This window comes from Nanorana parkeri, unplaced genomic scaffold (genome assembly GCF_000935625.1).
Source record: "Nanorana parkeri isolate BGI_ZX_2015 unplaced genomic scaffold, ASM93562v1 scaffold2150, whole genome shotgun sequence".
Lineage (NCBI taxonomy): Eukaryota > Metazoa > Chordata > Amphibia > Anura > Dicroglossidae > Nanorana > Nanorana parkeri.
In genome coordinates this window covers 160,824-186,409 of record NW_017308418.1, presented here as the reverse complement: position 1 = coordinate 186,409, position 25,586 = coordinate 160,824, and the positions used below count along the sequence as shown (strand labels likewise).

Below are 25,586 nucleotides of genomic sequence, written 5' to 3'. Positions count from 1 at the left end.
ATCCGCCAGCGCTGACTGGCGGAACGGACGGGGGGGGGTGGGGGGTACAGCTGGCTCTGCCTCTAGATAGGCAGAGCCAGCTGTCAGTCACACAGCTGGGCGGATCTCGGCACAATTGTCGGGATCCGCTTCAGCTGCGGCGTCTCAGTATACCGCGAGCTGTAGCTCCCTATATACTGAGCTTAGGGTGACGGGAGGACGCTAGTTTGTGTCCTCCCGTTACCCTAAGGAGAACTATGGGGAAAAGCCCTGACCCCATAGTTCTCCTTTAAGTACTACTGATACCAGGTAAAAAGTCAGGACATTACACTAGTTTCATTCCATTAAAATAAATAATTGAATGAAGTATGAATGCAGAGCGGCGTCATTTGTGTCTTTTGTATCTTCCTGAGGTTTAGCTCTAATTGGATATACGTTGTTGCCGGCCTTGTTCTTCTATCCTATTGGATTGGTTTCTTTTTTCTTCACCTTATCTCATCCCCTTTGTGGTCTGCGGCTACACGTCGGCTAAAACCTCAAACCTCTGGTGACCTCAGCTGTTCCAGGATTACATGTTATGAAGTACGAGGAGAGGATTGTCCCTATTTCAGATTATTCTGTTTGATTTGTAATATTTCCCTTAATCTGCTCTCCAGCCAAATCTTTCCTCTTGAAAGCTGAAGCTTAATCAGTTTATATTTTGCCTTCTCTGGCTCCTCCCCCTCTTCCCTTTTATGAACAGGCAAACGACATTTGTATTCAAAACCTTTCTGTTTTCATGACCGACCTTATTTTTGGACCCGGGGATGTCATGACGGGGTCTGTGTGCTTCTCTATACAGTGCAGGTAGATCATGGCTGGGGGCAGGGCCAGCAGGGGGCTGTACATAGTGTCCTCAAAACATCACAGCACCCCACCTCTGTACTCCTTTCAAGAGCCCTCAGCCCTGATGCAAGCAGTGGGCCGGCTCTTGGGAGGAGTTATGCAAATATCAGAATGTCTGGAGGAGTGGGTGTTCCTAGGCTGCATTTGCATGCAGACCACCCACATGTGATGCTGAGCCTCCATGATAAAAAGAACTGAAACCCAATGGATAAAAGGGGCGGGGCCAGGGGAAGTCCGGCTGCCATGGATCTGGCCACTTGGTATGTCCCTTCAGAGCTGCAGTGACATTAGATGGAACCACTGTGGGGTGACGTGGGTCTACAACACACCGAGTACTGGCTTCCAGATAGAGGGGACAAGAATTTTCCTAGAACCATCTAAAATACGGACAATTCTTTCCTTACATATCAAATCCTAAAATATATATTTTTTCATCCCCATGCCAGTACGTTGGCTGTTCCCCTCCACATCTGAAGCCCCTCCTTCACATTAGGAGCCCCTATTTCACACCAAAGCCCTCCCTTCACATCTGTAGCCCCATCTCCAAATCTGAAGCCCCTCCTTCACATTAGGAGCCCCCATTTCACACCAAAGCCCTCCCTTCACATCTGAAGCCCCTCCTTCACATTAGGAGCCCCCATTTGACTTCGGAGCCCTTGCTTCACATCTGAAGCCCCCATTTGACATTGGAGCCTTCGCTTCACATCTGAAGCCCCTCCTTCACATCTGAGGTCACATCTGAAGCCCCATCTTCACATCTGAAGCCCCTCCTTCACATCTGAGGTCACATCTCCACATTAGGAACCCCCATTTCACATTAGAGGTCCCCCTTTACATCTGAAGCCCCATTTTCATATCAAACCCCCCGGTCCTCACATCCGGAACACCCCTTCACATCGGAGGTCCCCCTTTACATCTGAAGCCCCATCTTCATATAAAAAGCACCCCCCCCCTTCATATCAGAAACACCCCTTCACTTCAGAGGTCCCCCTCCACATCTGAAACCCCATCTTCATATCAAAAGGGGAGGAGGTGGTGTAGGTCTGGACAAGAGAAGACTTCCGACCGAAAACTGGGGGGCGGCCCTTGATGCCATCCGCCCTAGATAGGCGCCATGAGAATGCATAGTGCTGTGCCAGCTTTGACAGCACCCCTGATGAAGCCAGATGGCACCCCTGTTGAGAAATGTTGTTCTAAGGTAACACAATGAAATAATCCTATAAAAACAAAGACAATAACACACCTGCAATCATAGCACTCGCTGCATTCACTACAGCAAGACACCAAATTCTAAACACATGGATCAATAAACAAAAGGAACAATAAAAGATACAAATGGAGTATCAAAAAAAGTATAACAAAGTTTGTTATTGTATCTCGCAGTGTGTAAAACGAACTTGTGGAAACTCTCAGGACTCCCACTGTGTTTATATGGGTAAGATAGACAATGCCGTCAATATAAACACCAAGAGATAGGCATCACCTTCTCAGCAGAATACTAAATCATCAAGGTAGAAATATCCTTAAAATGTCTGATAATAAATGACTGCTCATGCAATTAGCATGTTGTCCAATACTCTGGATCTGGCTTTGCAATTCAGACGAAGCACAATGGGCTGCAAAGTAAAAAGCTCCAAATAGGCTTTACAGATGAACGAAGCCGTCAATTGCAAATGGTAACAATTAATATGCTTGGTGTTGGTGTTTATACCGCTTCTATAAACAATCCTGCCCAGCCGCTGCAGAAAACCTATCCGACCTCAACCTAACCGCTCAACCATGACATTCTCAAACAATTCATCCCCACACAGCTCCCTCCTCATGTATCACTTGTCCCTCCCTCTTAGATGGTAAGCCCTCAGGGGCAGGGCCCTCCTTACCATCGCGTCTTGAATTGTATTGTGATTGTAATGTCTTCCTTATATTGTAAAGCGCTGCGCAAACTGTTGGCGCTATATAAATACTATGTAATAATAATAATCTCTTCGCTCCAGACACCAAGTACAAGTTACAGGGACACACTGTCCTCTACATCCCCATTGAGGCCATGAATGTGGAAGCTGGAGCCGCCATCAAGGACAAAGAGCTGGTGCAGAGGCTGGAGAGTGAGTTCATGTGTGATGTGTAAAGATTCAAAAATGACTTTTAAATTATATTTTCCAGTACATATGTAATATTTCATATTCATATTTTAATTATTATAATATTATAATTTAATTATTATATTATAATAATAATATTTTCTCTTTTTTTTTTGGAGCTTTAGGCTGCTTTTCATGTTTTCCAGGTCCTGTTGGGGAAAAAAAAGGATATTTACAAAGATTATTCATTCATAATTAAATTTACTCGCATCAGGCTCTCCTACCTCTACCCTTCCCCATTGTTCTTCCCCTCTATTGAAGTTTTCAGTCAGACACAGTGAGCCTATAGACAGGCAGCTTACGTTGTGCTGTATCTTTAAATAACCCATGGTGCACTGGAAATCTTTAATCATGGTGTGATTTTTCAGTCATCAGATAGGTCAGTCTCAGTGTGGGCTTAATGGCTTGCACTGGGCTGAGAGTTCTGTTCCGACAGGGAGAGAATACAAGATAAAAACAGCAAAAACAACCATCCCTGAGAGGTAAGGCTGCACTATTACATCAGCTTCAAGTGAAAGTGTGCTTTGCCTATGCAGAGGAAAGCGATTATGGAAGGTGGCAGCTACGTGAATCTGGTGCTTTGCCTTGCATGGATTCAAATTGAGAGTGGTGATTTTAGGTTCTTACAAATGCCCATTCCTGCTTTGGGCCTAATGTAGCACCTTGTGGACCATGCAGAGCAGTGAATGCAAAAGACGTAATATGAAGATTATCTTGCTGCACTCCTTACTGGAACTTTAAACCCGCTATAGCCAGGTGGGTGCTTGAAGTGACCACGGATGGCACCGTGAAAGAACTACAAAGTGAAATAAGAATGTCACCAGCACTCCAAGATAAGTGAAATAAGTCCATTTAAAGACTTTGCATGTCATAAGTGCACTTATGACATGCGAAGTCATTAAATGGACTTATTTCACTTATCTTGGAGTGCTGGTGACATTCTTATTTCACTTTGCAAAAGACGTAAGACCTGGGGCCCCTGCTGATAGATAAGGCTTACGGCATATGTTTATTCTGCTTCCTATTACATCTGCAACCTCCCAAGATTTTGCTCTTGGATCTGGTCCTGATCCGCAGGCCTCCAGCCTTCACCATCTATTCCATCTATGTTCAGCTGTTTCACTTGTAATGGTTGTTTGTTTTCCCTGCAGTTGCTCTTTAATTTGCTTAGTTTCTCCTCTCATAGCTGCCATGGTGCACTGGACCCGCCAGATCAAGGAGGTTCTTAGCGCCCAGGAAGCGGTGGAGATGGGCGAGAGCTCAGGCCCTCTAGAGGAGATTGAATTTTGGAGAGAAAGATGCACCGACCTCTCTGGAATCGGCAAGCAGCTGGATAAGCCCGGAGTCAAACACATCGAGCACATCCTGCAGATGGCAAAGTCATCCTACGTGGGACCTTTCCAGAAGCTGTCCAAGCAGATTCAGGTGAGAAGACGTTGCTGACTCTGGACTAAGATCTGGGGTAACATTCCGTCTTTTGGTCCCCAGGTCTCCTCCCACATTCATTTTTTGAGAGCATTCGTTCCCATGAGCGTCAGTACTTGCAAACATCACACTCTATCATTAGAACATTTACTTTTGCATAACTTATATGTATATATTACAAAGTTTTGGGTACCGTAAGGCCACAAGGCTTTGGAGAATCAGGAAAAGCTCCATCAGGAAGACTTAGGGAATCTTTTATCATGGGGAGATTTCTCAGGTCAGTTTCCATGGGTGCCCAATGGCTTGCACTGGACTGACGGTTCTGTTCTGACAGGGAGAGAATACAAGGGGATTTTCTGGATAAAATACTTCTTTTGGCTCCCTCCAGTGCTGATCACATAGCACGGGGCTAAGGTATTAGATTTTGTGACCTTTGATAAAGGGGAGTATCAGTGTTTTGATTGGTAGAACCTCCCCTTCAGAAGTGGTCATGTGACCATCATTGGAGACACCTTGATTAGCATTTTTCTTGAGGAAAGCTATGTATTCCTTCTTTTATTCTTTAATCACTCAATCCAGCAAGAGTGCTTACACAGCGTTAAAGGAAACCATGACCATGACCGAGCTTTTATTGCAGTCCAAGGTTCTGTCGGGGATATCCCCCTTCACAATGCTGTGATCTGAATAGGAAGTAAGCGTAAAAGCTGACGGTGATTCTAAACTTCCCAACTCCACTAAACAAAAGCTGTCTGTGTCGCTATTGGAGATTACCCCTTACTTCCTCTCTTGGTGACAACATTGTCACTGCCTTAGGAAATTGGGCAAACTTTCCCCAATAGGGCCACAGAGAACAGAAATAAATGACAGAGGTTCTAACCCTTCCTGTCTCTATCCCAAAGGAAAACAAATGATTGGAGGTACACCTTTTAGTTTTCATATCTTTGAAGGCTTATTTACTAATGTTTGCCTACTGAAGTATTGCATTTTGGGTTGGGGTGGGGCTTACCAAAGGTAAGGGGAGCCTAACCTACACTTAGCCAGTAGCTGAGGCTCAATGTGTAGCAAGGGCTTAGGATCCAAGGGGCTTGACCGGTATCAATTTGATGACTAACACAAGTACTTGCAGGAGCCACACTGTTGTTACCTTAGATCTGTTCTAGGTTAGGTCAAGTTCATGTTACCTAGAGCAGGGTTGGGCAAGGTGTAGTTCACGTTAACTGCTGCCTATTGGAGTCCTAAAATTTAAGATGGGGATATGGTTTAGCTAAGGGAAGAGGAGTCTAGCCTACAGCCATTACGCATACTGTTGACAGGGCTACTTGTTTGGTTGCAGGCTGGCTGGCAGGTTGGGGATGGGGAATTTTTGTGTTTTGTAGCCTACAGCCATGGCTTGGGATCCATGGGGGCTTGACCAGGATCAATTTGACGACTAACACAGCTACTTGCAGGTGCCTCGTGTGCCACACTGCTGTTACCTTAGATCAGTGCATTGAAGACAGTCAAGTACACATCCTAGACAGGGAGGAGGACTGGTTTAAAAGAGGTGTGAAAGAGGCCATTTATGTAAAAATGGAGAAGCCAAGCTTGAATAGTTGTTAGCTGAATAGCTGTTTTAACACCTGGTTAATAACACCTCCTAGCTCCAATTATGCAAGTGCAATCATCACATGGTTGTGACTGATTATGTGGATTGAAGCAACATTCACCATATTTATTCCCAGATAATTTTTGGTACAAGTCATTCTGAATTGAGAAAGCTGGTCGGATGACCAGTGAAACATCTTCAAAAAAAATACAGCAAGTCCAGTTGCCTTGACTTATTTTTTACAGATATAGTGTTAGGTCAGGTCAAGTTCATGTTAACTAGAGCAGTGTTAGGCAAAGTGAAGTTCACATTAACTACTGCTTATGGAGTCCGAAAATTTAAGATGGGGATATGGCTTAGCTAAGGGAAGGGGGAGTCTAACCTACACTTAGCCAGTAGTTGAGGTACAATGTACAGCCAGAGTTTGGGATGCAGGGGGGCTTGACCAGGATCAATTTGATGACTAACACAGCTACTTGCAAGTGCCTCACTGTTGTTACCTTAGATCAGTGTTAGGTCAGATCAAGTTCATGTTAAGCTAGAGCAGTGTTGGGCAAGGGGAAGTTCACGTTAACTACTGCCTACTGGAGTCCTAAAATTTAAGATGGGGTACAGCTTAGCTAAGGGAAGGGGAGTCTAACCTACACTTAGCCAGTAGTTAAGGTCCAATGTACAGCCGGGGTTTGGGATCCAGGGGGGCTTGCCCGGGATCAATTTGACGACTAACTTGCAGGCGCCTCACTGCTGTTACCGTAGATCAGGGCTAGGTCAGGTCAAGTTCATATTCAGTTATAATTTTTCCTCTTTGCCTCACTAAATGAGCCCAATGTGTTTTCTCTCCTGTAGGATGGGTCTGTCCAGGCTCAGTCTAACCTCAGCTTTTTATCCATACTGAAAGGGCCATTTGAAGAGCTGATATCCCTAAAGCTCAAAGACATTCCTGACAAATTCCCTCATCTCCTCAACCTCGTCCGTGTCATCTGGGTCAACTCGCCCTACTACAATACCCGGGATCGCCTAACCTCACTATTTCGCAAGGTAAGGAGAAAATCTGATGCACCTTCTTCCACATCAATCCGCGTTTCCATTGTTGTGTATGATCAACCACAACGAGGCTTATGTGAGAGTATAAATATTCAGTCTTTCATTATCATTATGGCGCAGGCTTACTTGTGAAAGATTTATGTTTTCTGCCTTATTTAGCTTTATTTACTCCATCTGAGGATAACTCTAGGCTCTCTCTGCCTCACTTTATGTTGATAACACATGCCGTCTTCTGAGTGTGCATAACCATGTCACATAACTGGGCCCTCTGGTCAGGAGCCATTTAAACAACTGCAGGGCTCTATGTTTCAAACTGTTATGGTTCATTTAACCGTGCAAAGAAAAAGAAGAAATAAAGCGCCTGTTCCTTGTGTATTAACATTTCATATAGTTAATACAGTTATAGTTAATAGTCACAAGATTATACTCATATTACATGAATACAATGTGCATCTAAATCAATCTCCAATGATCAGGCTAAGTTAGTTCTTATACATCCATAACTAATGTGACAACAATGTACACAACCACACTGGCTCCCCAAACTGGATCCTCCAACTGCTGGGTGTGTACTGATGGCTACCCAGCAGCTGGAGGATACAACACTTCGAGTTGTATCTAGAGGATGGGACATAAGGGGAATCTATCGAATCCCAGAAGGATGGAGCTGTTAAAGCTGGAATGGGGAGGCAAATCCATATTAACGCCCATGGTTTTGGAATGTGATGTCCAATATGCTTTTGGCCACATACTATACTTTTGATAAACCTCTATGTGGCATCTGTGCCCCTCTTGGAAGTGATAAAGCATACCTCAAGTTCTGCCTCGCTCAGTGCTTAGACTTTTAGACTTGCCCCCCCTGATCTAAGCCCATGCCAGCCCAGTATAGACGCTCCAGGCTCAAGGCTGCCAGTCAACATGCCTCCATATCTGTCACTTGAGGTGGTCACCTCAATTGGTCTCATTAGTAGCACAGTCCGGCCTAAGCTCCACCCCATCATTCAACAATCTAGTGCCAAAGCGATCACAGAGGATTTGTTGCATAGTGGGGGTAGGTTTTCCAGACCCTCTGAGTAGCAGGAGGGCTCCTGGGCAATAGTACAAAGGGCAATTTTACTAACAATATAACGAAAAATCACCACTCTTATCACAAATTTTTGTCCTCTGAATTCTACTGGGAAATTAACATTTCTGATAGTAGCAATCTTCAGGGTGCCCAGCAGCTCTCACAGGGTCCTTCCTCTGAGTCACCACTCACTCCTGCATGGATGTGACATCAGGAGCCGGTGAGAGCTGTGTGGGACCTTGGAGATCAATGCTTCTGGAAGTGTCGGTTTCCTAATGGTTTTCGGTGGCCGAGAACTCGTTAATGGAGCAGTGTTTGGCTGTGCGTGGATTCGAAAAAGTTAAGTTTTCCACTTGGACCAGCTGGTCTTTCTTGCCCGGACCTGTTAGCCCTGGGCTCCTTCTTTCTAGAAGCTTGACCCCATTCCTTGTTGACCACATCAGGTTGTTGGGTTTTTTCTTCCCTAAATGGGAATTCATGGTTGCTCCACCTGTTTTGATGGGTTCTGGTTGATCAGCTTCTCTTTGTTCCAGGTTTCGTCTTCTATTGCGTGTGGAACAACTCCTGTTGTTCACTCCGCCTGTCACAGTAACTGGCGCTATAGAAGAATATCGCTATTGCGACTCTGCTCCCTCTGCCGCCGCAGCCTTGCTTTATACAGCGCCGGCTTCCTTTGCCACCAGGGACAGTGGTACCAGCGGTGCAGCAGTGGGGACATCAGACAGTGGACAGCGCGGTAAAGTACAGTACCATTTACCGGTACACATTACAGTACAGTACAGTTACATTAAGCAGTGCCTTCAGGGGGACAGCAGTTGGTGAAGTATGGTACTGTAGTGCTCCCTGTCACTGCGCCGTCGGGAGGGAGTCCCCTGTCATCCCCTTAATACAGTGTGTCCCTGCAGGCTGATACCATCTCTCCTGCAAGTTCCCCCTAACATGCTACCACCAAACTAGGTCTTATTTTCGAGGTAGGTCTTATATTACAGGAATCTTGAAAAATAGTGCTAGGTCTTACTTTCGGGGTAGGTCTTATTTTCGGGGAAACAGGGTACGTGTCAAGCAACCCTTCCTATTTTGGTCTTGAGCATCAGGTTGATTCTCTGTGTCCTCACTCAAGACCAGCACCGAAGGCCAGATTACCTCTTCGAGACCCAGTAGAGGGGAACAAGCAGCACTCCCCCTTGGAGACAGGACAGACAAAAATCCTTCTTCGTCAGCTCGATTTTCATCTTTGTTGAGCTTACCCTTTGAGTTATCTAATGCTTTGCAGTCAACAGACTCAACATACGAGACAGAGAAAAAGTTGGCATGAGTCGAGTGCCAATGGCTTAAAGGACTTCAGAGGAAGAAATGTATTTTCCTGCATGGACATAAGTCTGGTGTTTGACGATCTGTGCCCACAGCCCTGTGATTGTCTCAATTACAATTTTACCGAAATGCATATAAATTGTGAAATGTCAAGATACAGATTACAGCAAAGAGTACTAGTCATGTGCCTAGGGCCTGGAGAAGAGGGAAGGGGGGAGATCAGAGGGATGAGTGTCCCTTCTCAGCTAATAAAATTCTGTTTTTTGATGAGCGGTTTCCATGGCCCCTCGTTCTTTTTTTGTGTCACTTCATTCAACAGCACAGACATTATTAAATGCCAATATACAGTTGCCACCCGCCTAGGGCCAGAGAGGCTTCAAATGAATGACTAATCGCTTCGATTTTGGTGTTTGTCTCGCTGGTTTTTGCAGCCATAGATCTTATATTCCGTTGCCTTTTTTTTTGTATTGTCAAGATACAGATTGCAGCCATGAAGTCTAATCAGTTGCCTAGGGCCTGTTTAGAAGCCTGAGTGACTCTCCTCTGTTAATGAGTCAGTATTTATTTTCATCTGTCCAAAAGTTGCTTCCCAAGCCAATGAATTTAATCTCGGGTGCACTTATTAATATGATTGAACGTCGGGCTGTCAGCTTTTCAAAGGCTTACTATGACAGAAGATCTTGTATTCTGGTAAGTGTATGGGGTTGATACATGTATTGATAATTAGGGTTGCACAGATACCAAGTACAGTACTCGGTACAAGTACGAGTACATGTACCGATACTTTTGAGCTCCAAGACTACACTAGAGAAAAATTCAAAAATTAGGAGGCAGCTGTCATTTGTAAGGAGCACACGGAGCTCCTGGGATTTGTTCATCTCTGTTTTAATGTACGATTTTGTTTTTATAAAGATAAATAAAGGGATGCAGCGATACCAGTTTTGCGAGTACGAGTACTGGTACTTGCCGAGTACTTACAAGTACGAGTACTGATACATTCTTGTTTATTGTCATGTGACAGTTTTTCTAAAATAATACAGACTAATGATTTTAGGACAGTGGTGGAGTGACAGAGCCAGGTCCCAGCTGCAACCGCTGCAACCCTGGTAGTTCTCATGAAAATGCCAAGTATCTGCACTGGTACTCGAAAAGTATCTGTGCATCCCTATTGATAATATTCAATATATGAATTCCTTTATTTTGTAGTCCTTTATGTACAGTAAAGTATCACCCTAACTGCCCTCTCCGCTCCTCCCAAGAACTTCTGCTTGGTAGCTCCCTCGTCAACTCCTCGCATGTTCACCTCCAGGACTTTTCTAGAGTCTCTCCAATTGTTTACAACTCCCTAGCCCAACCTGTCCAGCTATCCCCAACTCTGTCTGTCTTTAGGCGATCCCTAAAGACTCATCACTTCAGGGAAGCCTATCCCACCTCAACCTAACCACTAAACCAACACTTTCTCAAACAATTCATCCCCACACAGCTATCACCTCTTGTCTCCCTTGCCCCTCCCTTTTAGATTGTAAGCTCCTACAGGCCGGGCCCTCCTTACCTTCTTGTCTTGAATTGTATTGTGATTGTAATGTCTTCCTTATATTGTAAAGCGCTGCGCAAACTGTTGACGCTATATAAATCCTGTATAGTAATAATAACAATAATATTTTTTCAGCAAAAGTGACCACTACAAGGGTTGGGACATACCATATAAAGATGCTGGGGGGTACATACATCCCTCAGCTTTTATTTCCATTGCTTAAAGCTTTTTCCGAAAGAAAAAAACCCATTTACACTACGGGTCTATTCATTTGTAAATCTGGGCTGACAGTGTACCTTCACGTGTGAAAAGACCGACATGTCCCTTGTTTTTCAGTGCAGCATGGGTGCATGGCCCGTTACTGTAGTTATACTTTGGGGTGGCATTTTAAATGAATGTAATTGTACTAAAATCACTGCAGAGTTGTCACCCTAGAATTTGGAATGGCATCCTGGAAATTGAGTAAATGGCAAGAAATTGAAGCCCAACTCCACCTTACACTTTTAAGCAGTTACAGCATTTTTTTATTTTTAGAATAGAAGCTGAGCATTGTAAACACCCTCACCCCCAACCCCTGTAATTACTGGACAGCTCGGCCCGCATGTAGATGTGGAGGAAAATATTAAGAAAGGCTTGTTCAATAAAAAGAACTTCATATACCAAATACTACTATTACAAGTATGGATGCTCCGATACCGGTATTTCATTATCGAGTACCGATATTATTTTTTCGGTACTCGCCGATACCGAAAACCGAGTACCGGAAGTCCCATTCAGGAAGCCAAGCAGCGTGTAATGGCTAGCCACCTGGTTTCCTGATTAGCTGGGAAGCCGGGCGGCGTGTAAAGACTCAAGTGACGAGGGAGACTCAAGTGACGAGGGAGCATGGAACCGGCTTCCTGGCCAATCAGGAAGCCGGGCAGCGTGTAATGACAACAATCTCTGCCCGGCTTCCTGGCACAGGAAGTATTGGGCTAGGCATTGGAGCATTTGGGCGAGCACGAGTACTTGCCCAAATACTCGGCGTTGGCACCAATACCGATACTAGTATTAACCCCACATGGCTTGCAGAACACACATTTTTTTTGCTTTAGAGGGCCTTCAAGAATGTCAGTTGGCTGCAGATTGAAATGAAAGTTATTTTCCATAAAATGCCTTTTGTAGCAATGTAATATATATATATATATATCTATATATAGTATTGTGCAATATTTCTTACAAAGCCATTTATATTTTGTGTACTAAAAATCAGCTCCAGCCCTTTTAAAAGTAATTTACTGAGTCAGCTAGAACCGGTTGCTCTGAATGACCTTTACACATTTTCAATACTATTACAATAAGGTCTCGTTCACACCTTGGCGTAATGCATATGCACGTCTGTCGCGCGTTTTTTAACCGCGATTCACGGTATTATATGCAGTACATGCATTTTGCTTAAAAAAGTGCTGTTTACCTTTTTAAAAGGAAAATATTTCACACATAAGAAAAAAGAAATTAGGAATTAATATATACATATTGCAAAGGATTCTATACTCTATGTACATGTCCTTTTTAAGAATAATATATAAAACGCTGCATCCATCACGGCTTCCAGGAAAACTGAGATAATGTTTGATGCGAGTGCGAAGGTGTATTGTTGCAAATTAATCACCACAGAATGTACTCTGATACACCTTAGCAATTGCTACATCACAGCATGCAATCAAACAAAGCGGTGATTGCATGTTGTTTATTCGCTGCCAGACAGATTTTCTTAAAATATAAAAACATCTTTTCATGTCATAAAATAAAATATACATAAACAAACCTACATTTTCAGAAACCATACAGATCTCTCCTCTTTCCTTCATATCTACAGGTGCAATATTCTATTATATTGGGCACTTCACATGGTATAAATGGTTAGCTACCTTAACAGCATTACTTAGAAGTGCTGCAATGTAAATGTATTATTTCAGCATAAAATGTAAGTCAATACTCAATGGCTGTATAGTAAACACTGGATTAAGCAGACAATCCTCAATGGCTGTAAAGTAAACAAGGGATCAAGCAGTCAAGCTGCAATGACTGTATAGCAAATACTGGATCAAGCAGTCAAGCCATATTGGCTTTACAGTAAATGCTGGAACAAGCAGTCAAGCCTTAATGGTTTTATAGTAAACTCTGGATCAAGAAGTCAAACCACAATGGCTGCATAGTAAACACTGGATTAAGCAGTCAGGCCCCAATGGCTGTATAGTAAATGCTGGACCAAGCAGTCAGACATCAATGGCTTTATATTAAACACTGGATCAAGCAGGCAAGCCTTAATTAATGGCTATATATGTAGCAAATGCTGAATCAAGCAGTCAAGTCACAATGGCTGTATAGTAAATGCTGGCTCAAGCAGTCAATCCACAATGGCTGTATAGTAAATGCTATATTAAGCAGTCAATCCGCAATGGCTGTATAGTAAACGCTGGATCATGCAGTCAATCCACAATGGCTGTATAGTGAATGCTGGATCAAGCAGTCAATCCACAATGTCTGTATAGTAAATGCTGGATCAAGCAGTCAATCCACCATGGCTGTATAGTGAATGCTGGATCAAGCAGTCAATCCACAATGGCTATATAGTAAATGCTGGATCAAGCAGTCAATCCACAATGGCTGTATAGTGAATGCTGGATCAAGCAGTCTTTCCACAATGGCTGTATAGTAAATGCTGGATCAAGCAGTCAATCCACAATGGCTGTATAGTAAACGCTGGATCAAGCAGTCAATCCACAATGGCTGTATAGTAAACGCTGGAACAAGCAGTCAATCCACAATGGCTGTGTAGTAAATGCTGGATCAAGCAGTCAAGCAACAGTAGCTCTGGACTTAAATGTCAAGTCACAAACGGCACTGGACAAAGCTTTCAACTCATTGTCATTATGCTGTAAACACTTAGCATCTGAAAAATGAGAAGGAATTCCTATCTATATGAGATTGGTGTTCTTTGTCTTGTACGAAATATAGACATATGAATACAGTAACCACATTATGGTAGGAAGAGTATTGTGAGGATGCTGTAGAGCAACCTTTCTCAACTAGGGTGCCTTCTAGCTTCCTCAGGGGTGCCTTGAAATTTTCACACAGCATAATGCCATTCTATGGTGCAGGCAAGCTAGTCGCCATCACCATGGAAACAAATAATAATTCAGGGAGGGTGGGATCCATTCAGAAAGGGACAGAAATTCTCCTCCATCCAGACCTGCTCCACCTCCTGCTCTCTGCCATGCTGCCTCATCTGCAGCTCCTGGTGTGATGGTAGGACTACAATGTGAAAGAGGGGTGTTTGATATGAAAGGGGGGTGCCCGGTTTGAAGGAGGGGCTTTGAATGAAGGGGGTTTGTGATATGAAGAAAGGGACTCTGATTTGAAAGAAGGGGAACTCTAAAGTGAAGGGGACTCCTAGTGTTAGAGGGAGTGACTCTGATGTGAAGGGGGCTCCTAATGTGAAATGAGGGGTTATGATTTGAAAAGGAGGACTGTGATTTGAAGGGAGCCCCTAATGTAAAGTGAGGACTCTGATGTAAAGGTGGAATACCATTTTCTCTGCATGGGCCCCCCCTTTAAAACCCATAGCAAGACCCCCTACCTCACATACGGGCCTGGTATGGATTGTGTAGGGACCGCACATCGTTTTTTCACATTTGCATTTTAGACCTGGGCGCCTCGAGATTTTGCATGCTTTTAAAGGGTGCAGTGACTGAATAAAGGTCGGCAAGCGTTGCTTTAGAAGATGATGAGGAATTGGTAATGGAACATGAAAGACATATGATGAGAGAGGAAAGGAAAAAGAAATCTAAAAGGTTTCCTCATTTGTCATAGAATCCAAGTCTGGATTTATTCATAAAAATAGTATCTAAAAATAAAGTAAAATGAGAAATTATCAAACAGGTGAAGATAATTCATCCATTGAGGAAAGACGACAAGCTTTGAAGGATCTACAGGATGATGATACAATAGAAATACAAATGTCCAATGAGGGATCATGTGTTGTTGTTGTTATTATGGACCACAACAAATATGAATACAAATTATTGGATAATTCACAATGTTATAAAAAAAAATAAAGGAACCCAGTTTAGAGCAGGAGAAAGTTATATTTTTCCACCTAATTGATGAATCGTATGAAAATAGAGTAAGTAATGGTCAAATTAGACGGTATTAAAGGTTGAAACTAGGGATGCACCGATACCGATACTAGTATATCGGTATCGGGTACTCGTACTCGCCAAATGCTCCAATGCCTAGCCCGATACTTCCGGTATCAGGAAGCTGGGTAGCACATCATTACACGCTGCCCGGCTTTTTGATTGGACGGGAAGCCGGCTCCATACTCCCTCGTCACTTGACGAGAGAGCATGGAACCGGCTTCCCGGCCAATCGGGAAGCGGGGCAGCGTGTAATGACGCACTGCCCGGCTTCCTGATTGGTCAGGAAGGTGGCCAATCAGGAAGCTGGGCGCCGTGTAATGAAGCAGAGCCTGGCTTTCTTATTGGCCGGGAAGCCAGCTTCATGCTCCCTCTTCACCTCATGACGAGGGAGCATGGAGCCGACTTCCCGGCCAATCAGAAAGCTGGGCACCGCGTCATTACACAGTGCCCGGCTTCCTGATTTCCATGCTTTCTTGTCACCTACTGACGAGAAGCATGGGGACGGCTTCACTGCTAATCGGGAAGCCGGGTGGCGAGTCTTTACACGCCGCCTGGCTTCCTGAATGGGACTTCCGGTATCGGTAAAAAAATATATCGGTACTTGTACATGATACCGAAATACCGGTATGGGTGCATCCCTAGTTGAAACCGTTTTACTCATTACCTAAGGTACATAAAGATCTTATAAACCAGCCAGGAAGACCGATAATTTTGGGATGTTTTCAGTCTAACTGGAATTGTAAGTCGCTGTATTGATGACCATCTTAACTCTTGGGTTGTAAGCCCCTTGAGTTTTTTGGCACATGTGATTTAACTATTATGGCAGAAGGAGGGAACGTTCTTGTTAGGTTTAGAAAGGTCTCTATGGCTTTGGGAGAACATAGGTATGTTTTTGTATATTGTTTTATGTGTAATAAAGGGATATTTTTATTTTGTGAAAAAATCAGGCTGGTAATGAATAAATAAAATGCAGTCACTGTTTTCTTTGAATGCATAATGTGATGTTACAAAGTACATTCGATGGGGATTAATAATAATATGTATTTGACTATTTATCCTATTGAACTAGATACTTACGATCACACAATGCTTGCTTACTCTGTGCCTTCACCTGCACTCTTTTCTTCTCCTGGAACACTGTGTCATGTCAGGTCTTCCACATTGTCATTTCTTCCATGCAAGGGCATCTTTAGGAGAAGGAAGGGGCCATGTTTTCCATCCTTAAAATGGTTGCCCTTAGGTGATATTCTCTCTGTACATTCTGTACCTTCCATGGAAACAGCTGAGATGTGCCTACAAGACATAAGAAACATATACTTTGTCTTTTCAGATCAGCAATGAACTGATCCGTCTCTGCAGCCGAGAGATCTCCCTCGATCACATCTTCGATGGGTACGTCGCCTCCAGTCGCCGGTCGTTAAACGACTGTATCCTTTGCTGCACGGCTTGGAAGAAGCAGTATATGAGAGCCGCGCAGGTGCATCAGATGTGAGTACAAGGGGAAACATACACATTTTGTTTCAACCCGAAACTAGTATTTTACTCCCAGTTCAAATCAGATAAATACATTCCAGGCAGTGGAGTAATTATAGCCATTAATCTTATTAATATTATTATTATTATTATATAGGATTTATATAGCGTCAACAGTTTGTGCAGAGCATGTGGCAGCTGTGGGGCCTGGAGGTGGAAGGGGGCCCCATTAGGTTGTTGAAGCAAATTGAACAGAACATGTGAAAATAATACAGTACTGTATCATTTACGGTTGGAGTTGATGACAACTCTAATCCCCTGTATAGTCTATAGTGTAGAGACGACTTCAGATGCACAAGAGGAGTCTTTGGGATCTTCGCACCGTTACTCACAGCTCAGAGAGAGGTCATCAAGGGGCCCCCATCACATTTTTGTTGTGGGGCCCTGTGATATTTAGCTACGGCTGTGATTCCAGGTACATAGAACAAAAGATGTGCCCAGTCTTGCAGTTCGTATTCTTCACATAGCAGCCACAGACTGAGTAGAGAAGCCTGCTCACTGCCAGCATGCTGTAGAGGACCCTTGCTGTCTGTATGAAAGCAGTGGTCTCTCTGCTAAGGTCTGACATGTCTCCTGCTTGGTCAGACCTATAGTTTTGCAGTTAAAAAAGCTCACGTTGGCTTGTTGGACCTCTGCATAAAGGCCGCTGCTTAGACACAGAGCGATTGTTCTTTCTCCACAGCATGCTGGCAGGGAACATGCTTTCCTACTCAGGCTGTGGCTGCCTTTAAGCACAACGAACTGTAAGACTTTGAACCCCTTTCGTTTTGATGCACCTAGAATCTATTTTGCTGATTTAATCTGAAAGTTCATTTGGACTTTCAGTTTTGTGTGTTGGCTGACGAGTCGAATAACATAAATGAAGATGACAACACAAGCTCACCCTTTTTTTTGAAGCATTCTCAGATTGGAGTCCTCCTTCCTTAAAGGGTAAGTTCACTTTGCCACAAAATATGAGAAAATGAGCTAACCGTCGGCACCCGCCACGTCGCCCGGCTCCTGCTGCACATACCTGTGTGATGCCCCCTGCTGCCCCCCCTACATACACTATATGCCTCATGTCACACCCCCGCAGTATGTAATGAGCATAATGCTTGCAAGTGGCGAAAGCTTATTGGTCAGGGCTGTCATGCTGACCAATGAGAAGCATCTCTTACTTCCGGAACCTGGTCCCCAGCTCAGAAGTGGTTCTAATTGGTCAGTGTGGTCATGCGACTGTCCTGACCAATGAGCGTTTGCCGCTTGGAAGCATTATGCTCATTACAACTATGGGGCCCTGAAGTGTCGTGTACGGACTGGCGGGGTTATCTCCCAGGTATGTTCACCCGGGGGCCAGGAGAGATGGCGTGTTGGTGTCGGAAAGTTCATTTTCTCACATTTTATAAGAAAGTGAACTTACCCTTTAAATCATCCACACTATAAAGAAATCAATACATTTGAGAAAAGGGGTAGGACACCTCGGCACTTTCTGTTGTGGAGCTACAACTCCCATGAGGGCATTGCAAGTCTCTGACCGCCACAGGCATGACTCCCAGAGGCAGAGACATGATGGTATTGGGAGTTTTACCACAGCTGCAGTGCCAAGGTTGCCTACCCCTGCAGTAGATGAATGATTTTTAAAAACAAATAGTGATACAAGCCAAGCGCTGCTGGGCTTGAACTACAGATTCTGTTTAATATTTTTTATTTTAGGACAAAGGGACCAAGGTTACACCAGTCATGTGGAGTTAAGTGCTCAAATTGTAACAGTTGTTTTGCCATTATATGAATTTTCAATGAAAGGGTACAGCAATGGTGGCCCTAGCATAAGCGCTTTAAGAGGGGTCGCTAGATTATTCATTGGAGGCATGACGAGGCAATAAAAGTCCTTGGGTGTCATCATGTTGCCATGTTCTGACATTTTGTACCAAGGCTGACAATGCCTAAAAAACATTAAAAAATGTAAGAACAGGACCGATGCGTGAGGCACAGGGAGAGAGAAGGGGGGCCTGGGTTCTAAACTACAGGCTCAGTACTGTTAGCAACCTTGTTTAAAGGCCAACTCAGTGTTCCTGGTTAAATTACGCACAGTATCACTCAACCTGGAAGAATTCGGGGATCATGCGAACGCAGGGTACCTGAAGGGGCGTCACAGCGGCGCTGACATCATCACGTCATATAGAAGATCTATCTATAGAAGATCCACCAATGGGAGAAGAGTGTCGCATGACTGGCCTGTAGACTTCAGAAAAAGGTAAGTATATTAATAAAAGATACGGGGCTGCTGATAGGAGTAAGTTAAAGGGTATCTATGGCCCGAAGACCCCTAGTGTTGCCTTTCCACTTGAAATAAGCTATTGAAGTGCAGATCGCACTTCAATAGCTTATTGCTGGGCTTCAGGAGCGGAGCAATGACAGCTAAGGGACCGGAAGTGATGCAATGCCGTCACTCCCGGTCCTATAGTACAAGGAGGAGATCGGTGAACGGAGGTTCGCTGCTCTCCTCCCCAGCTTCCTACCAACACCCAAGATGCCGATCCTGGGCCCGTAGGAGGGACAGCGGAGCCCCGGAACACGAGGGGGGCCTATTACCAGGCCGGTGAAGCGATCTGGCAACAGCTAAGTCACCAGAATCGCTTCTATTGTAAAGCCGACAGTTGGCTTTACAATTGTAAGCAGAGTCCCGGCATCTTTGTTAAGCTTTGTTCACGGGTTTCAGAACCATTCTCAGATTATTATAAAGCCCGGAGAAGGGATCTGGGGCATCTGGAAAGCTTGCATCTGTAACAATGTAAGTTAACCAATAAGGTAATAAATGATGTATATAAATACATCCAACAGCAGCCTTCCGATGTATTTGTATTCCTCATTTATCACTGTTATATATTATTTTAGGGGTAGCTGCTTATTGAGGTGTTTCACTTGGTGAGTGCAGTGTTTGTTTTTGGTTTCTACTTTTTAGCCAGTAAAGCTTTTCACGGAAATTTCAAATCATTTTCAGAAATTGTGAATTGAATAATACAATCTCCCCCCAAAAATTGCAGAAAGGAATGACCGCAGTGTCCTCTCCCGTTGCTGGTCACTGGAGATGAGTTCTCTTACATTTGTGATATCGTCCCACAAAGTGCCCATTATGCTGCTGGTCAGTGGAATGCTCCCTTAGGGTATTAAAGGCAAAACATTATTATATCAATGGGTTAGACTGGGTGGCTGTCAGCAGAAGATAATGTGGTGTGGGTTTAGTGGTCAGTGTAGTGGCCCATTAAGTTAGTGATCAATGGGAAAGTGTCCCCTTACATTGGTGGTCAGTAGGGAAGTATCCCCTTATATTGGAGTCAGTGGGAGGAAGGATGTCCCTTTATATTGCTGCCAGTGGGAGGAAGAAAGCCCGTTACATTGGTGTCAGTGGGAGGAAGAATGTCCCTTTACATTGGAGTCAGTGGGAGGAAGAACGCCCGTTACATTGGTGTCAGTGGGAGGAAGAATGTCCCTTATATTGGAGTCAGCGGGAGGAAGAAAGCCCGTTACATTGTTGGGTAGTGTAGGGCCCAGTTGCATTTGTGATCATTGGGGAGAATGCCTCGTACATTAGTAAGTCCTTAGAAAGAATTCAGAAAGCTAAGTTGCCACCCCAACGTGACCATTGCACTTTGTCCAGGTGGGGCAATGGCCATCCAAACAACAGCATGACCCTAGACCTCCAGTCCACACGCAGTGTCCTAGAAAGGTAGTTGGTAAACATGAGGGGCAGTACATGGAAGGTTATAGATCTGGAGTTCCCGGAACTTACTCAAAGTAGATTGGAATCAATTCTTTTCAATTCTGTCAAAATTAATCATTTCTATAAAATGTAATGTGCGGATTCTGATATTTTATAACCTACAATATTGTACAGCATTGGGGTAAGATCCAGAGTGTATCCACATCATCCAATTCCAACCGGAGAATTAAATCATTGTAATGGTGTTACATTTCAGAGTGCAGTCCACTAACCGACACGTTTCTCTGTGAGCCTAGGAGGACAACGCAGTGTAGTCCCGGAGTCCTTCTCACCCTTATTTTATTTTTATTTCAAAGGTTTTCCAACGTCGGATGGATTTTGGATCAAACAAGTATTTTTGCACAAGTAGATGCCTTTATACAACGCTGCAAAGATCTACTGGAGGTATGAACTAATCCCGTATATATACTCGTTCTTAAATATACAGTATTTTAGAGCTGTGATGTCCTCTCATATAGAAGAACGATATGAGTCTGTCCTCCTCCTGCAGGGTGACGCAGACAGAAGGGACCTATGAGTCTGTCCTCCTCCTGCAGGGTGATACCGACAGAAGGGAGCTATGCGTCTGTCCTCCTCCTGCAGGGTGATACCGACAGAAGGGAGCTATGCGTCTGTCCTCCTCCTGCAGGGTGATACCGACAGAAGGGAGCTATGCGTCTGTCCTCCTCCTGCAGGGTGATACCGACAGAAGGGAGCTATGCGTCTGTCCTCCTCCTGCAGGGTGATACAGACAGAAGAGGGCTATGAGTCTGTCCTCCTCCTGCAGGGTGATACAGATAAAAGGGGGCTACGAGTCTGTCCTCCTCCTGCAGGGTGATACCGACAGAAGGGAGCTATGAGTCTGTCCTCCTCCTGCATGGTGATACAGACAGAAGGGAGCTATGAGTCTGTCCTCCTCCTGCAGGGTGGTACAGACAGAAGGGAGCTATGAGTCTGTCCTCCTCCTGCAGGGTGATACAGACAGAAGGGAGCTATGAGTCTGTCCTCCTCCTGCAGGGTGACACAGACAAAAGGGAGCAATGAGTCTGTCCTCCTCCTGCAGGGTGACACAGACAAAAGGGAGCAATGAGTCTGTCCTCCTCCTGCAGGGTGACACAGACAAAAGGGAACTATGAGCCTGTCCTCCTCCTGCAGGGTCATACAGACAGAAGGGAGCTATGAGTCTGTCCTCCTCCTGCAGGGTGATACAGACAGCAGGGAGCTATGAGGCTGTCATCCTCCTGCAGGGTGATACAAAGAAGGGAGCTATGAGTCTGTCCTCCTCCTGCAGGGTGACACAAAGAAGGGAGCTATGAGTCTGTCCTCCTCCTGCAGGGTGACACAAAGAAGGGAGCTATGAGTCTGTCCTCCTCCTGCAGGGTGATACAGACAGAAGGGAGCTATGAGTCTGTCCTCCTCCTGCACGGTGATACAGACAGAAGGGTGCTATGAGTCTGTCCTCATCCTGCAGGGTGATAAAAGACAGAAGGGAGCTATGAGTCTGTCCTCCTTCTGCAGGGTGATACAGACAGAGGGGAGCTATGAGTCTGTCCTCCTCCTGCAGGGTGATACATAGAAGGGAGCTATGAGTCTGTCCTCCTCCTGCAGGGTGATACATAGAAGGGAGCTATGAGTCTGTCCTCCTCCTGCAGGGTGATACATAGAAGGGAGCTATGAGTCTGTCCTCCTCCTGCAGGGTGATACATAGAAGGGAGCTATGAGTCTGTCCTCCTCCTGCAGGGTGATACATAGAAGGGAGCTATGAGTCTGTCCTCCTCCTGCAGGGTGATACATAGAAGGGAGCTATGAGTCTGTCCTCCTCCTGCAGGGTGATACATAGAAGGGAGCTATGAGTCTGTCCTCCTCCTGCAGGGTGATACATAGAAGGGAGCTATGAGTCTGTCCTCCTCCTGCAGGGTGATACATAGAAGGGAGCTATGAGTCTGTCCTCCTCCTGCAGGGTGATACATAGAAGGGAGCTATGAGTCTGTCCTCCTCCTGCAGGGTGATACATAGAAGGGAGCTATGAGTCTGTCCTCCTCCTGCAGGGTGATACATAGAAGGGAGCTATGAGTCTGTCCTCCTCCTGCAGGGTGATACATAGAAGGGAGCTATGAGTCTGTCCTCCTCCTGCAGGGTGATACATAGAAGGGAGCTATGAGTCTGTCCTCCTCCTGCAGGGTGATACATAGAAGGGAGCTATGAGTCTGTCCTCCTCCTGCAGGGTGATACATAGAAGGGAGCTATGAGTCTGTCCTCCTCCTGCAGGGTGATACATAGAAGGGAGCTATGAGTCTGTCCTCCTCCTGCAGGGTGATACATAGAAGGGAGCTATGAGTCTGTCCTCCTCCTGCAGGGTGATACATAGAAGGGAGCTATGAGTCTGTCCTCCTCCTGCAGGGTGATACATAGAAGGGAGCTATGAGTCTGTCCTCCTCCTGCAGGGTGATACATAGAAGGGAGCTATGAGTCTGTCCTCCTCCTGCAGGGTGATACATAGAAGGGAGCTATGAGTCTGTCCTCCTCCTGCAGGGTGATACATAGAAGGGAGCTATGAGTCTGTCCTCCTCCTGCAGGGTGATACATAGAAGGGAGCTATGAGTCTGTCCTCCTCCTGCAGGGTGATACATAGAAGGGAGCTATGAGTCTGTCCTCCTCCTGCAGGGTGATACATAGAAGGGAGCTATGAGTCTGTCCTCCTCCTGCAGGGTGATACATAGAAGGGAGCTATGAGTCTGTCCTCCTCCTGCAGGGTGATACATAGAAGGGAGCTATGAGTCTGTCCTCCTCCTGCAGGGTGATACAGACAGAAGGGAGCTATGAGTCTGTCCTCCTCCTGCAAGGTGACGCAGACAGAAGGGGGCTCTGAGCCTGTCCCTGCTTGTGCAGTGTAATGTGGAGAGAAGGAAGCTATAACCTGGTATTGAACACAGGAGAGCGGGGTGAGTGACAGGTTGTTGATCACTGGGTTCGGTCTGTTCCCTCGGCTGGCAGTTAATAATTTCGGAGCCTCCCGCCTCAGTCCCTATTATAGCCCCTATTCAGCTCTGCAGCGGGGAGCTGTTAGTGGCCGCACTCGCGTGGCATGTTGCTATGGCGATAGAGAATGTATCGGACGCACAGGCAAGCTGCTCCCATGGTGCGTCAGAGGCGAAGGGAGGTGGAGGTCGGAATAACCCCTTCGTTTCCAGAACCTCTCTGTAAACCTCTGTGTAAATTTACGAGGGATAACTGTACAGCAAATGTATAGTTGTGATGAAGCCTAAGGATGACCATGGCGAGCGATGAAGCAGACGGGAGCAGAGCGCGCCATAGATGTCATTAGCGTTCATTATTGTAGACGGAGATTCGCCAACATTGGGAGATCTGCTCTCAGCCGTCAGCTGGTCGGCCATCTTTCAGCTCCGGTTTTTTTTTCTCCCCGGTTACACATCTGCCCGCCGATGGCAGCAGCTGCGGCATTCACGAGTGCCATTGTGCCGTCCGTAAATACGTACAAATCACTGCAACCTAGAAGTGACCCCGACCAGAGTAAAGGTTGCTGGAGCCCCACAAAAGAGCACCTGGGATTTCAAGATAAAGTTAAATCTTCTTATATGTTGCCTTGCCCGGTTCCTCCTCCCTCCCCCTTCATCAACCTGCCAATTACAGCCCTTGTTTTATCCCCAGTGATGTCATCACTGAGCCTCTGTGCCTCTCTGGGCAATGCAAGCAGATCATGACTGGTGGGAGGGACTGGAGTGTTTTCAGGACGCTATGTACAGTCCCCTGCTGGCCCCTCCCATCAGCCATGATCTGCCTTTTCCACTGACAGGCCCCATTCACACTTTTGTCGCGCGATTTGCATTTTGCGCGAATCACACGATATCGCGCAAATGCTTGCATTGAGCAAGCTTGAATCGCGGCTAAATCCGCTCCAAAAAGGGTGCTGCTGTAGCGACAGCAGGACCCTTTGCCCCATTGAGAAGCATTGGAGAGCGATATCGCGCGGTAAATTGCCGCGAAATCGCGGGAATTACCGCACGATAAATTGCTAAGTGTGAACGGGGCCTTACTGAGAAAACACGCTCACATTTAGAGCTGTCATCAGAACAGGAAATCTTCTGTTCCAGTGACAATCGTCTTAGGCCTTGTTCACACCGAAAGCGTGTGCGTGCCAGAGCGGTAGCTGCTGGAACGCACCGCGATCGCTGAGAACCTTCCCAATGCGTTTTGGGGCGGGAGGGGGCATGTCGGTGCATTGAATTCAATGGCACCGCTTCCACGCCTGCAGTGCGATCGGATGCCTGGCAAAACTTTGCCAGCGTTCCGTTCCACTGCAAACGCAAAAAAATAAGGCTTGCCCTGTTTTTTGCGTTTGCAGTGGAACGGAACGCTGGCAAAGTTTTGCCACGCGTTCAAACGCACTGCGGGCGTTGGGGGGTGTAGAAGCGGTGCCATTGAATTCAATGAAGTTCCTCAGCGACCGCTCTGGAACGCACACACTTTTGGTGTGAACAAGCCCTTAGAGAGGGATTTCCTCTTACTTCCTGTTGTGTCTACAGCACAGGAAATGAGCGTAATCTCCCCAATGGGATACAGATGGCTAAAACAAATATCTTACAGGACTATTTAACCCCTTCACCACCTATGAAGGGATAATCCCTTCATTAAGTCTGAAGGGTGAAGACCTGCGGCGGGGCAGTTCCGTTTTGTCCAGCCGGCAACCGGCTTAACAGTAGAAGTGATTCAGGTGGCTCAGGTGTCACCAGATCGCTTCTACGATCCGGTAACCGGAGGGTGTCACCCGGTGCGGCCACTGCGCATGCATTGTGACATCCATGATGTCATCACGCATATGCAGTGATGTACTTCAATGCTGGGGGCCATCTTGGTGATGGACGGCGGCAAAGACGGGGGCGGGAATTGATCCGGCGGGATGAGGTATGCTGCCGGGTCCCCCCCTCTCTGTCGGGCTCTTGGCCCATGACATAATGCCTAACTTTTTAAAGGGGGTGATACCAAAATGGCTGTCGGACATTTCGCTGTCAACCCCTGGGATGGTTGTATCACCCACTCTCATTTTTCACCTGGTGCACCCCCCCCCCCCCCCCCCCCCCTCCGTGCCCCGCATTAGAAGAGGTATCATATGCACCCCTCCGGTGTCCCATGTCCCCTACC

The 25,586-nt window shown here is 45.7% G+C and overlaps 1 protein-coding gene across 1 annotated transcript in view; it reads left to right on the top strand.

Moving 5' to 3' along the window:
- The window catches only part of DNAH2 (dynein axonemal heavy chain 2), a 197,087-nt gene that overhangs the window by 13,593 nt on the left and 157,908 nt on the right, over positions 1-25,586 (top strand). The window contains exons 8-10 of the mRNA XM_018572866.1: positions 2,859-2,969; positions 4,192-4,430; positions 6,862-7,053. Of these exons, the coding sequence (XP_018428368.1) occupies positions 2,859-2,969; positions 4,192-4,430; positions 6,862-7,053 (542 nt within the window). The remainder of the gene's footprint in view (positions 1-2,858; positions 2,970-4,191; positions 4,431-6,861; positions 7,054-25,586) is intronic.